This window comes from Bombina bombina, chromosome 6 (genome assembly GCF_027579735.1).
Source record: "Bombina bombina isolate aBomBom1 chromosome 6, aBomBom1.pri, whole genome shotgun sequence".
Lineage (NCBI taxonomy): Eukaryota > Metazoa > Chordata > Amphibia > Anura > Bombinatoridae > Bombina > Bombina bombina.
Genome location: NC_069504.1, coordinates 82,282,291 through 82,298,710, shown reverse-complemented (window position 1 = coordinate 82,298,710; position 16,420 = coordinate 82,282,291). Strand labels below are relative to the sequence as shown.

At 42.3% G+C, this 16,420-nt stretch overlaps 1 protein-coding gene across 1 annotated transcript in view; it reads left to right on the top strand.

Moving 5' to 3' along the window:
* DMTF1 (cyclin D binding myb like transcription factor 1) overlaps positions 1-16,420 on the top strand; it is a 171,567-nt gene that overhangs the window by 78,661 nt on the left and 76,486 nt on the right. Inside the window, exon 11 of the mRNA XM_053716504.1 lies at positions 7,941-8,092. Coding sequence (XP_053572479.1) covers positions 7,941-8,092 — 152 coding nt within the window. The remainder of the gene's footprint in view (positions 1-7,940; positions 8,093-16,420) is intronic.

The following is a 16,420-nucleotide window of genomic DNA, read 5'->3' as shown; positions in this document are numbered from 1 at the left end:
GCATATAATCTTCATCACTAGCCAGTTTTGATAAACTAAGCCAAATGTAAGGTAATAGCTACTTGTATTAATTCTACGTAGGTAAAGGCTATCTTATAGTGACAAGTAGTCTAAGAGAAAATATTGTATCCCTTATGGCGACATTCCCACATCTAACAGTGAACAATACAATATACACATGTGTTATTTTATGTTACCAGTAAAAAAACAGGAAACTTAAATTAAGTGACAATGAAGTTGCATAGTAGATAATATTAAGCTTATGTCCTCTCATTCAGAGCATTGCCTCAAAGGAGTTTGATCTACTTGCAAGGCAAGCAATCCAAGAGTAGTCCATAGTTAGCCTACCCCAGTTCGCCGTGCCCTAAAGTCCCAGAAGAACAAGTCTTACGACAGTGCCAGCGCAACAGGAGCTCAATTGACTGTGCCACAACAGCAATCACTATAGTTGTATATGTCGGACGCTCCACCTCAGTCTTTTTCTGTGCAATCATGCTGTGTATATTCACTGTCTCCCATATATCCTTCTCTGCCATCTTGGCAACGTTGGGGTAATTTGTGTGCGAAGGCCTCGGGTTCGTCAGAGCTTCCCTTGAGATAACGGCTTTGGGCCATCTAAAGGCCTTTCTGGCATCTTTTAGGGATATTGGCCTCTGGTTAACAAAGCCCTGTATTGTAGGAAGTGGGTCCTGAATAACGTTTCTTTTCAATGGCCATTGCTGTGGGTTATTGGCGGATGCACTACTGCATGCAGCTGATAGTGCCAGGATTATTTCCTTCTCTAGTTCTTCAAAGTGATAGTTGATCAACTTACGCATACTTTCTTCCCATCCATGGATCGTATCCACTTTTCCTGCAGCATAGTCTGCCATTAGCTCCATAGCATACAAAGTTGTCTCTATAGAAATGGCGTCCATGCATATAGTCACCTCAGCCACGTGTTTTTTCCAAACAGCCTGAGTCGGGGCGAATGTCACAGCGAGCCATGAGAACCCCATCCAATAATTCCTTACTCTGGTTTCTTGTCTGGCAGTTAAATGCAGAGTGTATATTTTGTGGGTATTTATGAATTAATCTCGTAATTCCGATTATTTAGTAGGAGCTCATGAAATATACGTCCAGTTGTTTTGGCAGCTAGCTCCGCCCCCTCAACTGCGTATAATTTTGATACATCAGTACTAATGTCACATTTTCTCTTTGCATTTCTACAGTTTATTCCTACAATTGGCTATATTTAGTGGTTCTCTTATTTAAATCATGATTGGATGCAGCCACCAAAGTAAATTAAATTGATTAATCTATATCAGTCATTCTTAACTTTTGCTTTAGAACACCCTTGACATATGTTAGAAATATATATGATGACACATAGACTTCATTAATGTAAATAGTGTGAGGAAACTAGTATGTGTATGTGTATATATATATATATATATATATATATATATATATATATATATATATATATATATATATATATATATATATATATATATATATATATATATATATATATATGTATATGTATATATATATATATATATATATATATATATATATATATATATATATATATATATATACATCATTACAAAATATGTATTCCAATGAAAGATATAATGGAATTTTCCCACCCTTCATCCTAATTTTGTGTAACACCTCAAGGAGTTCTTAGAACCATGCAAAAGCAGATCTTTCTGAGACATGTGTTACTGGTGAAACTGCAGTTTTAAAGGGACTGTTTTAATAATTTTAAACAACTTTCCAATTTACTTCTATCAAATTTGCTTCATTCTCTTGATATATTTGATGAAGAGTAGACTACTGGGACATAGCTGAACACATCAAGTGAGGCATATATATATATATATATATATATATATATACACCGTATATATATATATATATATATATATATATATATATATATATATATATATATATATATATATATATATTGATAAAGCCACCAATCACCATCCAGAAATGCATTGCTGTTTCTTAGTTACCATGTTTTCTCTTCAACTAAGGATACCAAGAGAGAATGAAGCAAATGTAATATCAAAGTAAGTTGCTCTATCCAAATAATTTAAAGTTTACTCCACTGTCCTTTAAAGCACTGAACCATTGGTTGCTGCTTGGCATAATATTTATTGATTTCAGTCAAGGCACTTTGGCATTAGATTGCCCTGAGGGAGACACAATCCTATTTTTTAGCATTAGCATGTAGTTGCACATGATAGGTAGGATCTAAATTGGATTTTGTGTCATAAATAGTTAGTTTGAGAGTGATTTTATATAGAAATATTGATTACATGGTACATTTAATTAATATGAGTGACATCTCCTCTCTTTTCCATCTTAATGGGAGCAGAGTCCACTGCTTCATTCATTACTTCTGGGAATTAAGAACCTGGCCACCAGGAGGAGGCAAAGACACCCCAGCCAAAGGCTTAAATACTTTCCCCACTCCCCTCATCCCCCAGTCATTCTTTGCCTTTCTTCACAGAAGGTTGGCAGAGAAGTGTCTGAAGATTCGGAGTAGTCTCTTATGGAGGGTAGTACTCTTCTAAATGGGACTGGAGTTTTAAGTAGTCATGTTAGCAACTCAGTGAGAGCATGGGTGAATGTTAGAGTCCGGAGATGCAGGGAGAGTCTTTCTGCGAAACCATCCCTACTCAGTTTAACGGCTCCATTAGCAATTAGCTTTGACTAGTTTCGCTGTCTGCTTTTCTTCTCTCAAGTCCATGTCAGGAGCAATGCTACTACCCTGTCACACTTGAAGGGCCGTGTTCCTGTTCCACGGCGTTGATTCTGGTAAGAGCGTTTCATTTATATATATTTGATAACTCAAGAAGACAGGGTCACAGTGTGGCTCCTTTATCTTTTATAGAATATAGGGTAATACCCTCAGGAGGGGGCTGTTGAACAGGGGGGGATATTATTATGCATAATATTGTTTGTGTCTTTCTACTGCATTTGTGTGAGATGAGGCTCCGTCAGTGTGGAACACAGCTCATTAGCGAGAGATTGAGGTGGGCTTTTTTGGCGCATTCTTCTCTCGAGTGCAGGGGGTCCTACATGGCAATCCATGTGACCAGATGTGGCCTCTGCAACTTCTCTTTCTCGACCTGCGTTCAAAGGAGACAAAAGCGGTTTCTTGTAGTCCGTGGTCATAGGAGGTCGTGAGTGTCCCGGCCATTGGGATATAAAGGTGCCATTTATTTTTGATCAAGTCCGTAATAAAGGCGCAAGCTATGGAGGACTCTAATATGTTAGAGGATACTCCCTATTTATCCAAGCACATTAATTGTGTATATTGTGTGGAGGTTCCAGTTGAACCACCTACACAACTCTGTTCTACATGCTTTGACAATATTGCTATTTCCAAAAAGAATAAGGTATTTAGTACGACTGAGCCGTCCACCTCTGAGGGCTCTACGCCCAGCGAGGTGCGGTCCCTGCAATCATCTCTGATTACACAAGCAGTTCCCCAGGGCCTTACTAATCCTCCTGCGGGAGGGGTCCTTTGGCTTCCAGACTTCGCCGATCAATTACAGACTGTGGTTTCTGCGGCCATTAATGCGATGCCTCGCCCTACTAAGCGCAAGTGGAAGGTACGACACTGCTATCCGTCTCAGGGGTCTTCGACAGATTATCCGCTGAGGAGGACATCTCCGACTTATCGGAGGATGTCGCTTCTGGGTCGAAATCAGCTACGTCTAGGCCTCCGTCCGCAGAGGAACGAGATTTCAAATTTAAGTGCTTTCTGCTGAAAGAGGTGCTTGCTACGTTGGAGGTTCCGGAACCGAAACTACCGGAGGAAACTTCGATCCCTAAACTGGATAGAGTTTGAGGACAGGGTAGTGCCCCAGGCCTTCCCGGTTCCAGTCAAAATGGCTAACATTATTAAGAATGAATGGAAGAAACTTGGTTCGCCCTTTTCCCCCTCTTCATCTTTTAAAAAGCTTTTTCCCGTTCCGGACGCGGAGCTTGAACTGTGGGAACTGTCCCTAAGGTGGATAGTGCTATCTCCACGCTTGCTAAGAGAACAACTATTCCGCTAGAGGATAGCTCCTCTTTCAAGGAACCCATGGATAAAAAGATGGAGTCCATGCTGAGGAAGATGTTCCAACTCACGGGGGGGTTTCAACCGGTGGCAGCAGTCGCTGCGGCTATCTACTGGTGTGGCGCTCTATCAGCTATGGTCGAAGTGGAGACTCCTCTCAATGAAATTCTAGAACGAATCAAGGCCTTAAGAGTAGCGCATTCATTCATTTTTGATGCTAACATGCAGATTATTTGCCTGAATGCTAAGACGTCAGGTTTTTCTGTTTTAGCCCGCAGGGCTCTGTGGCTAAAGTCGTGGTCTGCGGACATGACTTCTAAGTCTCGCTTGTTTTCCCTCCCATTCAAGGGGAAGGTTTTGCTTGGCCCGGGCCTGGATTCTATCATATCTACGGTCACGGGTGGCAAGGGTGCCTTCTTGCCTCAGGATAAGAAGGCTAAACCTAAGGGATCTACTTTTTGTCCCTTTCGTGCGGACAAGTTTTAGCGCCAGCAGCCTGCCGCTAAGTCGGAGCAATCCAAGGGATCTTTGAAGCCAGCTAACTCTTGGAACAAGTCCAAGCAGAATAAGAAGCCCGCCGAATCAAAGTCCCCCGGTCCGTCTTCGTATCATGTAGGGGGCAGACTATCTCTTTTTGCGGAAGCCTGGAGAAGAGACGTTATAGACCCTTGAGTTCTGGAGGTCGTATCCCAAGGTTACAGGATAGGTTTCAAGTCTTATCCGCCCAGAGGCAGATTCCTCCTGTCAAACATATCTTCAAGACTAGAAAAGAGAGACGCCTTCCTGGGGTGTGTGAGGGATCTCTCATCTCTCTGAGTAATCGTCCCAGTCCCTCCAGGAGAAAGAGGCCTGGGGTATTATTTAAACCTTTTCGTGGTCCCAAAGAAGGAGGGCATGTTCCGTCCAATTCTGGACCTAAAGGCCCTAAACAAAATTTTGTCAGTTCCGTTGTTCAAGAGGGAGACGATCAGGTCAATTTTGCTGCTGGTTCAAGAGGGGCAATTCATGATGACTATAGACCTGAAGGACGCTTACCTTCATGTTCCAATCCACAAGGATCACTTCAGGTTTCTACGATTTGCCTTCCTGGACCAGCACTTCCAGTTTGTGGCCCTTCGGTTTGGTCTGGCGACTGCCCCAAGAGTCTTCACAAAGGTTCTGGGAGCTCTTCTCGCAGTAGCGAGAGCCAGAGGAATTGCAGTGGCACCTTATCTGGATGATATCCTGGTCCAGGCTCTGTCCTACAGTCTTGCGGAGGATCACTCGAGAGCTCTTCTCCTTCGGTCCCACGGGTGGAAGATAAACAAAGGGAAGAGTTCATTGGTCCCCAGCAACAGGTTGGAATTCCTGTGTACGATAATAGATTCTTCAGCCATAATGATATTTTTGACAGATCAGAGACGCTACAAGCGTCCTCCGGGAAATCTGTGGCCAGGTGTATAGAGGTGATCGGGCTGATTCTGGAGTGGGCGGAGACTCACAATTGTTCGCTCTCAGCGATCCACATTCCGGGTGTGGACAACTGGGAAGCGGATTTTCTGAGCAGACAGAGGTTTCATCCAGGGGAATCGTCCCTCCATCCTGAGATGTTCGCATAAATCTGCAGCAGATGGGGGCTGCCGGAGATAGATCTCATGGCGTCCAGACTCAATTGCAAGCAACCCAGATATGAGTCGCGATCCAGGGATCCCCAGGCGGAACTGATAGATGCCTTGGCGGTACACTGGGACTTCAACTTAATTTACATATTTCCACCGTTACCTCTTCTACTTCGGGTAGTGGGCCTCATCAAGCAGGAGCAAGGTTCGGCTATTCTTATTGCTCCATCGTGGCCGCGGAGGATGTAGTTTGCGGATCTGTTGGCTATGTCTTCATCTCAGTCGTGGAAGTTACCTTGTCGCAGGAATTATTATTATTATTATTATTATTATCATTTATTTGTATAGCGCCGCCAAATTCCGTAGCGCTGGATTCTGATGGTTCAAGGTCCCTTTCTACATCAAAATCTAGATTCTCTGGAGGACCTACTTAACCTGGTGTGAGGAACGAGGATATCCCTGGCATAAGGTCTGGGTATCCAGGATTTTGGCCTTTCTCCAGGACGGTCTGGATAAGGGTCTTGCCGCCAGTTTCCTAAGGGGACAGATCTCGGCTTTATCTGTACTGTTGCATAGGAAGCTTGCAGAGCTTCCTGACATTCAGTCCTTTGTTCAGGCTCTGGTTAGGATCAGGCCTGTTTTCAAGAATCTGGCTCCTCCTTAAAGCTTAAACTTGGTTCTTAAAGAAATAGTTTAGTCAAAATTAAACTTGTATGATTCGGATAGAGCATGCAATTTTAAGCAACTTTCTAATTTACTCCTATAATCAATTTTTCTTTGTTCTCTTGGTATCTTTATTTGAATGTAAGCTTAATAGCCGACCCATTTTTGGTTCAGCACCTGGGTAGCGCTTGCTGAATGGTGACTACATTTAGACACCAATCAGAATGCGCTACCCAGGTGCTGAATGAAAAATGGGCCGGCTCCTATGCTTACATTCCTGCTTTTTCAAATAAAGATACCAAGAGAACTAAGAAAAATTGATTATAGGAGTAAATTAGAAAGTTGCTTAAAATTGCATGCTCTATCGGAATCATAAAAGTTTAATTTTGACTAGACTATTCTTTTAAGGTCTTGCAGAGGGCTCCGTTTGAGCCTATGCATGCACTTGACATTAAGGTTCTTTCATGGAAAGTCCTATTATTACTGGCTATTGCATCGGCGCGCAGAGTCTCTGAGTTGGCGGCCTTGCAATGTGAGCCTCCCTACTTGGTTTTTCATGCCGATAAGGCGGTTCTTCACACTGGATTGGGATTTCTTCCCAATGTGGTGTTGTCGTATCAGGGTATAGTAGTTCCTTCTTTGTGTCCTAACCCTTCTTCTTCGAAGGAGAGGTTACTTCATAATCTGGACGTGGTTCGGGCGTTGAAGTTTTATCTTCAGGCCACGAAGGAGTTCAGACAGTCTTCGTCCTTATTTGTTGTGTATTCAGGGAAGCGCAGGGCACAAAGGGCCTCTGCCACTTCTTTATCTTTTTGGTTGAGGAGTATGATCCGTCTGGTATATGAGTCAGCAGGACACAAGCCTCCTCAGAGGATTACGGCTCACTCGACTAAAGGCTTCTATGGAGCAGATTTGTAAGGCGGCCACTTGGTCTTCCTTACATACTTTTGCAAAATTCTATAAATTTGACGTTTTTGCTTTGGCGGAAGCAGCTTTTGGAAGAAAGGTTCTGCAGGCTGTGGTGCCCTCAGTATAGGGTTCGCCTCCTTTTACCCTCCCGTTTTTTTCATTCAGTGTCGTCTAGAGCTTGGGTATTTGTTCCCACAAGTAATGAATGAAGCAGTGGACTCTCCTCCCATTAAGATGGAAAACATAAATTATGCTTACCTGATAATTTAATTTCCATCTGTGGGAGGAGAGTCCACTGCTCCCGTCCGTTTGCTCCGGTGGGCAGACCTAAATTTATTAATAATCTTCTGGCACCATTTATACCTTGATGTTTCTCCTACTGTTCCTTGTTCCCTTGTCAGAATGACTGGGGAATGAGGGGAGTGGGGGAGGTATTTAAGCCTTTGGCTGGGTTGGCTTTTCCTCCTCCTGTGGTCAGGTTCTTAATTTCCACAAGTAATGAATGAAGCAGTGGACTCTCCTCTCACAGATGGAAATTAAATTATCAGGTAAGCATAATTTTATGTTTTTATATTTTTGTGTCTGGCTCCTCACGAATGTATCTAAATATATATGTACATAATATAATGGTATGTAAATTACCTTCTGTGTTTGGCTATTTCTGAGTATATATCTAACACATGGTGTTTGTTACCTGCCAGAATATCAGAGCTTGGAGTGTCAGATGAAAATGACATAAACTGGGATATTTTGGCGGAAGGCTGGAGCAGTGTCCGATCGCCACAGTGGCTGAGAAGTAAATGGTGGGCTGTCAAGAGACAAATTGCAAATCACAAGGACGTATCATTTCCTGGTAAAACATGCTTGTTGCAATCTGAATATTATTTTTTACAATGATCATCAGGAGTTTTGTGTTTATATCTATCTATCTACACACACACACACACACACACACACACACACACACACACACACATATATATATATATATATATATATATATATATATATATATATATATATATATATATATATATATACACACATACATACAGTGTCAGGAATAAATATAGACAATGTGACCACTTCTCCTCTGTATTTAAAATGAATCAAAGTTTATTTAAGGTGACATTTTGGGGACAAGATCCTCTTCCTCACACAAAAGTTGTAAAGTTAGCACTCACAGGACTTTATATTGCTTCATTGACTTCTATGGGGAATACAGTAACGCTCACGTGGAATTCTAACTTCGACTTTTTGCGGTTGTCAGGTTAGCGTGAAAGCAAAAACAGTTCATTTCAACTCATAATACGAGTGCAAAAAGTTTAGTTCTATAGTGCTCCACTCTGGCCCTTTATGGGAATTTTGAAATTTTGAGTTTAATGTCCCTTTGAGGATATGTTCCCATGGTTGAGGTGGTGATTCCAGTAATGGTCTCTTTAGCCTGATGATCTAAAGCTCTCTGGGAGGGCGAGATTATTAAAGAATGCTCACCAGTCCTGTTTTCCTGGTGGAATGATCTAAAGCCACTTTTTATCCTGAAAACAGGGTGTCTCGTTATGGGGTGTATACTGTATTTTTGTATGAAAAAAATAATTTAAACATTCACACAAAAATAAGCAGGGAAAAATTGTATTGTTAAGGGGCATCAAAAATCGTAAATTACACAGGAATAAATCATATTAAATATGCACAGTGTAAATTGTAATTTTAGTACACTGGATGCGCAAACATCACTTAGAAATTCATACTTATAAGTACAAAATACAAAGCGTAATTGTTGGGGTTTTTTTTTGTAAAATGGGCTGAACATGGGCGTTCCATGGGCGTATATGAAAGTGCCGCTCCCTGCTAACTTCGTTCTATGGATCGAAGTGTCCCTATCCATCGAGCTGTATTACTTTCAATAGGACCCCTCGCAGGGACTGCCCCTTTTTTTACAATCATTCCAACTGTGCAGCCCCTGCGACGGTCGGCGAGAAAAACCACGTCTGATCTAGCGAGATTTAGATCATCGAGCCCTTTGTGCCTTTTAAAGAACCAGTACCTTTTTACAAATGTACCCTTTTTCTCTTTGTATTGTCAGATTGCTCATAGTTAAAGGGACATGAAACCCAAATAATTTTCATGATTCAGATAGAGCATGCAATTTTAAACAATTTTCCAGTTTACTTCTATTATCTAATTTGCTTCATTATCTTGGTATCTGTTATTGACAATAACCAGGTTGCATTACTGGGAATTAGCTGGTTATTGGTGGCTGCACATATCCGCCTCGTGTCATTGACTCACCCAATGTGTTGAAGCAAATTTCATAATAGAAGTAAATTGGAAAGATGTTTAAAGGGACAGTCAACACCAGAATTGTTGTTGTTTAAAAAGAAAGATAATCCCTTTATTACCCATTCCCCAGTTTTGCATAACCAACACTGTTATATTAATACACTTTTCTCTTGTAAGGTGTATCCAGTCCACGGATTCATCCTTTACTTGTGGGATATTCTCCTTCCTAACAGGAAGTGGCAAAGAGAGCACACAGCAGAGCTGTCCATATAGCTCCCCCTCTAGCTCCACCCCCCAGTCATTCTCTTTGCCGGCTCTAAGCAATAGGGTCTCTCTCGGAAGGGTAAAGTGAATGTGGTGTTAGATTTGTAGTTTTTGTTCTACAAGCAAAAGTTTGTTATTTTTAAATGGTACCGGTTTGTACTATTTACTCTCCAGCAGAAAAGGGATGAAGATTTCTGCAGAGAGGAAGATGATTTTAGCATGTTGTAACTAAAATCCACTGCTGTTCCCACACAGGACTGAGGAGTACAAGAAAACTTCAGTTGGGGGGAACGGTTTGCAGATTAGGCTGCAATAAGGTATGTTCAGTCATTTATTTCTAGATAAGACTGTGATAATGCTAGAAAAGGACTGATAAGATCCCCATGAGGGAAGGATAAGCTTTATTCAGAGACTAAGTATGGAATTACAAGCTTACATAACAGGGCTAATTTATGCTGGTTGACACTTTTTTATGGGTTGACACTTTTTTATGGCAAACGGTTTTTACTTATAAACATCGTTTTTGAAGGTCACTTTGGGTTTTCTTTCAGGGGTTGTTACCCACATGGCTAATATTATAACTCCTAGGAGTGTTTCTTTAGGCCTCACAGCACCGGAGTAAGTTAGATTGACTAGATCTTCAGGCTGTGTTCACATGGTGGCTCCTGCTACAGTTTGAGGACCCATAAGAAGCTTTTTCCCCATAAATCCGACTCCTAAGGGAAGGTAGGGCCACAGCAGAGCTGTGGCAAGGTGCTAAATTTGTTTTAACCGGTCTGTTAGCTTCCTATTGATCCAGTTTGGGCATTAAGGGGTTAATCGATTTTTTTGCTAGTTGTTCAATCTTACCAATGCTTTAGGTACATACTGTGAAAATTTCAGAAAGTTTGGTGGATTTTTCACTGTTTTGGAAAATTGTGTGCCTTTTTTATTTCTTAAAGGCACAGTAACTTTTTTTGCAAAGTGTGTTTTTGCTTGATTAATGTGATTTCTAAGCCTGTTTGTCTTACTAATAGTCTGTTAAACATGTCTGTCACCAAGGAAATTCCTTGTTCAATGTGTTTAGAAGCCATGGTGGAACCCCCTCTCAAAATGTGTCCCACGTGTACTGATATTTCTATACATTTTAAAGACCATATTGTTGCACTTAAAAATGTGGCCCAAGATGATTCTCAGACAGAAGGTAATGAGGTTAGCCCGTTGACCTCTCCCCAAGTGTCACAACCAGTTACGCCCGCTCAAGCGACGCCTAGCACCTCTAGCGCGTCTATCTCTTTTACCTTACAAGATTTGGCGCCAGTTATGGATAATACCCTCTCAGTATTTTTATCTAAGCTGCCCGTGTTACCTGCAAAGCGTGATAGCTCTGTTTTAAGAACAGATTATGAGCATTCTGACGCTTTAGTAGCCGTATCCGATATACACTCACAACGCTCTGAAATGGGGGCGAGGGATGTGCTGTCTGAGGGAGAAATTTCCGATTCGGGAAAGGTTGCTCCTCAGACAGACTCAGATACGTTGTTTTTTAAATTTAAACTAGAACACCTCCGTTTATTACTCAGGGAGGTATTAGTTACTCTGGATGACTGTGACCCTTTGATGGTTCCAGAGAAATTGTGTAAAATGGACAAGTACCTAGAAGTTCCTGTTTACACTGATGTGTTCCCGGTCCCTAAGAGGATTGCGGATATAGTAACTAGGGAGTGGGATAGACCAGGTATTCCGTTTGTTCCCCCTCCTGTTTTTAAGAAAATGTTCCCCATATCTGACACAACGCAGAACTCGTGGCTAAGGTCCCTAAGGTGGAGGGGGCTGTTTCTTCACTTGCTAAACGCACAACCATACCAATTGAGGACAATTGTGCTTTTAAAGACCCTATGGATAAAAAGTTAGAGGGTTTACTTAAGAAAATTTTTGTTCATCAAGGTTTTCTTCTCCAACCTATAGCGTGCATTGTTCCTGTAACTACTGCAGCTGCTTTCTGGTTCGAGGCGCTGGAAGATGCACTCCAGACGGAGACCTCATATGAGGATATTATGGACAGAATTTAGGCTCTTAAGCTGGCTAATTCTTTTATCACAGATGCCGCTTTCCAACTAGCTAAGTTAGCGGCAAAGAATTCAGGTTTCGCCATTCTGGCGCGCAGGGCGCTATGGCTCAAGTCCTGGTCGGCCGATGTGTCGTCAAAATCCAAACTGCTGAACATCCCTTTCAAAGGAAAGACCCTTTTCGGGCCTGAATTGAAAGAGATTATCTCAGAAATCACTGGGGGAAAAGGCCATGCTCTCCCTCAGGACAAGTCCTTTAAGACAAAGAACAAACAAAATAATTTTCGTTCCTTTCGAAATTTCAGGAACGGTTTCGCTTCATCCTCCCCTGCTGCAAAGCAAGAGGGTAACACTTCACAACCCAGGGCAGCCTGGAAACCTTACCAGGGCTGGAACAAGGGTAAACAGGCCAAGAAGCCTGCAGCTGCCTCCAAGACAGCATGAAGGGGTAGCCCCTGATCCGGGACCGGATCTAGTAGGGGGCAGACTCTCTCTCTTCGCTCAGGCCTGGGCAAGAGACGTACACGATCCCTGGGCCTTAGAGATTGTATCCCAGGGATATCTTCTAGAATTCAAGGACTCCCCTCCAAGGGGAAGGTTCCATATTTCTCGTCTGTCTACAGACACGACAAAGAAAGAGGCGTTCTTACGCTGTGTAGAAGACCTACATACAATGGGAGTGATCCACCCAGTTCCAATTGCGGAACAAGGGCTGGGATTTTACTCAAACCTGTTTGTGGTTCCCAAAAAAGAAGGAACTTTCAGACCAATCCTGGATCTCAAAATTCTAAACAAATTCCTCAGAGTCCCATCATTCAAGATGGAGACCATTCGGACAATCTTACCAATGATCCAGGAGGGTCAATATATGACTACCGTGGATCTAAAGGATGCGTATCTACACATTCCTATCCACAAAGATCATTACCAGTTTCTCAGGTTTGCCTTTCTGGACAAGCATTATCAGTTTGTGGCTCTTCCTTTCGGGTTGGCCACTGCTCCCAGAATTTTCACAAAGATGCTAGGGTCCCTCCTGGTGGTGATAAGACCACGGGGCATAGTAGTGGCGCCTTATCTAGACGACATCTTAATTCAGGCGTCAACTTTCCAAAGAGCCAAGTCTCACACGGAAATCGTAGTGGCCTTTCTGAGGTCTCACGGGTGGAAAGTGAACATCAAAAAGAGTTCTCTCTACCCTCTCACAAGAGTTCCCTTCCTAGGAACACTAATAGACTCGGTATGAAAATATTTCTGATGGAGGTCAGAAAGTTAAAACTCTTAACTACTTGCCGAGCTCTTCATTCCATTCCTCGGCCGTCTGTAGCTCAGTGCATGGAGACAATCAGACTAATGGTAGCGGCAATGGACATAGTCCCTTTTGCACGGATACACCTCAGACCACTGCAACTATGCATGCTCAAACAGTGGAATGGGGATTATGCAGATTGGTCTCCTCAAATACAGTTGGACCAGGGGACCAGAGATTCTCTTCTCTGGTGGTTGTCTCAGGATCACCTGTCTCAGGGAATGTGTTTCCGCAGACCAGAGTGGATCATCGTAACGACAGACGCCAGTCTGTTGGGCTGGGGTGCTGTCTGGGACTCCCTGAAAGCTCAGGGCTTATGGTCTCGGGAAGAAGCTCTTCTCCCGATAAACATTCTGAAACTGAGGGCGATATTCAACGCTCTTCAGGCATGGCCTCAGCTAGCTGCGGCCAAATTCATCAGATTTCAGTCGGACAACATCACGACTGTAGCTTACATCAGCCATCAAGGGGGAATGAGGAGTCCCCTAGCAATGATGGAAGTAACCAAAATAATCAGGTGGGCGGAGGATCACTCTTGCCACCTCTCAGCAATTCACATCCCAGGAGTAGACAACTGGGAAGCGGATTTTCTAAGTCGTCAGACTTTTCATCCGGGGGAGTGGGAACTCCACCCGGAGGTATTTGCCCAGCTATTGGGCACTCCAGAATTGGATCTGATGGCGTCCCGTCAGAATGCCAAACTTCCTCTTTACGGGTCCAGGTCCCGGGATCCCCAGGCGGTGTTGATAGATGCTCTAGCAGCGCCTTGGTCCTTCAATCTGGCCTATGTGTTTCCACCGTTTCCTCTCCTTCCTCGTCTGGTTGCCAGAATCAAGCAGGAGAGGGTGTCGGTGATTCTAATAGCGCCTGCGTGGCCACGCAGGACTTGGTATGCAGACCTAGTGGACATGTCATCCGTTCCACCATGGACTCTGCCAATGAGGCAGGACCTTCTACTTCAAGGTCCTTTCAAACATCCAAATCTAATTTCTCTGCGTCTGACTGCTTGGAGATTGAACGCCTAATTCTATCTAAGCGTGGTTTCTCTGAGTCGGTTATCAATACCCTGATTCAGGCTAGAAAGCCTGTCACCAGGAAAATCTACCATAAGATTTGGCGAAAATATCTTTGTTGGTGCGAATCCAAGGGTTACTCATGGAGTAAGATTAGGATTCCTAGGATATTGTCCTTTCTCCAAGAAGGATTGGAGAAAGGATTATCAGCTAGTTCCTTAAAAGATAAATTTAAAAAAGTGGATTGGTGCGCGCTAAGGATGGTATTGCTAAACACTTACTCTAAAGATACAATCTCTGCTTGTATCAGACACAAGTAAATGACCAATAACGAAGCCTAAGCCTCAAGATAGAGAAAGTGCGCTAACAAGCTAAAAGTATACACACCACATAAAAAGATATTTAAATTTATTAAATGAAATAGACAAATTACATAAAAACATATATAGAAATTAGCGGTAGGGACGTCTCCCTTGTATAAAAAATAGTAGTCCGTGCAAATATTTGCAAATAGCAGCTAACAATTAGTAGGATGTAAATAAATGTTAAAAACAATCATAATCTTAAATGTATGGCATAACACTGATAATATTCATAAAAGCAAGGATTATTAATAAAAACAAGCACCAAGTTCAGAAATATAATCACAGTGCAGATGGCCGTGTGCAAATAAGCATCAATATTGTAGCATTACGGCTTGAATTTGTAACAAATTGGTGCCACAAACAGATACAATGTACTGTACCGTGAGTCAAGAGGGTACTCGGAGGGTGTTACCGAGGAAAGGAAATCTTACGGTCAAAGCTTGGACCTCGGCTGTAGTGACTGCCGTTCCTGGAAAGTAGAAGTGTACAGACCTCTGCACATGTGAGTCGGCGTCTGACGTCACAAACTTCCGCTCTTCTCAGGTAATGGATTGTCGTTCCAGCAGCGTGAGAAAGAAAACAGCTGATTGCTGTGTGCCGATCATCAGCACACAGCAATCAGCTGTTTTCTTTCTCACGCTGCTGGAACGACAATCCATTACCTGAGAAGAGCGGAAGTTTGTGACGTCAGACGCCGACTCACATGTGCAGAGGTCTGTACACTTCTACTTTCCAGGAACGGCAGTCACTACAGCCGAGGTCCAAGCTTTGACCGTAAGATTTCCTTTCCTCGGTAACACCCTCCGAGTACCCTCTTGACTCACGGTACAGTACATTGTATCTGTTTGTGGCACCAATTTGTTACGAATTCAAGCCGTAATGCTACAATATTGATGCTTATTTGCACACGGCCATCTGCACTGTGATTATATTTCTGAACTTGGTGCTTGTTTTTATTAATAATCCTTGCTTTTATGAATATTATCAGTGTTATGCCATACATTTAAGATTATGATTGTTTTTTAACATTTATTTACATCCTACTAATTGTTAGCTGCTATTTGCAAATATTTGCACGGACTACTATTTTTTATACAAGGGAGACGTCCCTACCGCTAATTTCTATATATGTTTTTATGTAATTTGTCTATTTCATTTAATAAATTTAAATATCTTTTTATGTGGTGTGTATACTTTTAGCTTGTTAGCGCACTTTCTCTATCTTGAGGCTTAGGCTTCGTTATTGGTCATTTAGTTCCTTAAAAGGACAGATATCTGCTTTGTCTATTCTTTTACACAAACGTCTGGCAGAGGTACCAGACGTTCAAGCGTTTAGTCAGGCTTTAGTCAGAATCAAGCCTGTTTATAGACCTGTGGCTCCGCCATGGAGTCTGAATTTAGTTCTTTCAGTTCTGCAAGGGGTTCCGTTTGAACCTTTACATTCCATAGATATTAAGCTTTTATCTTGGAAAGTTTTGTTTTTGGTAGCTATCTCTTCTGCTCGAAGAGTTTCAGAGTTGTCTGCTTTGCAGTTTGACTCACCTTACTTGGAGTTCCACGCAGATAAGGTAGTTTTGCGTACCAAACCCGGTTTTCTTCCTAAGGTTGTGTCTAATAAGAATATTAATCAGGAAATTGTTGTTCTTTCTCTGTGTCCTAATCCTTCTTCGAAGAAGGAACGTCTGTTACACAATCTTGATGTGGTTCGTGCTTTAAAGTTCTATTTACAAGCAACTAAGGATTTCAGACAAACAACTTCATTGTTTGTCATCTATTCTGGTAAGAGGAGAGGTCAGAAGGCGACTGCTACCTCTCTTTCCTTTTGGCTGAAAAGCATCATCCGTTTGGCCTATGAGACTGCTGGCCAGCAGCCTCCTGAAACAATTACTGCTCATTCTACCA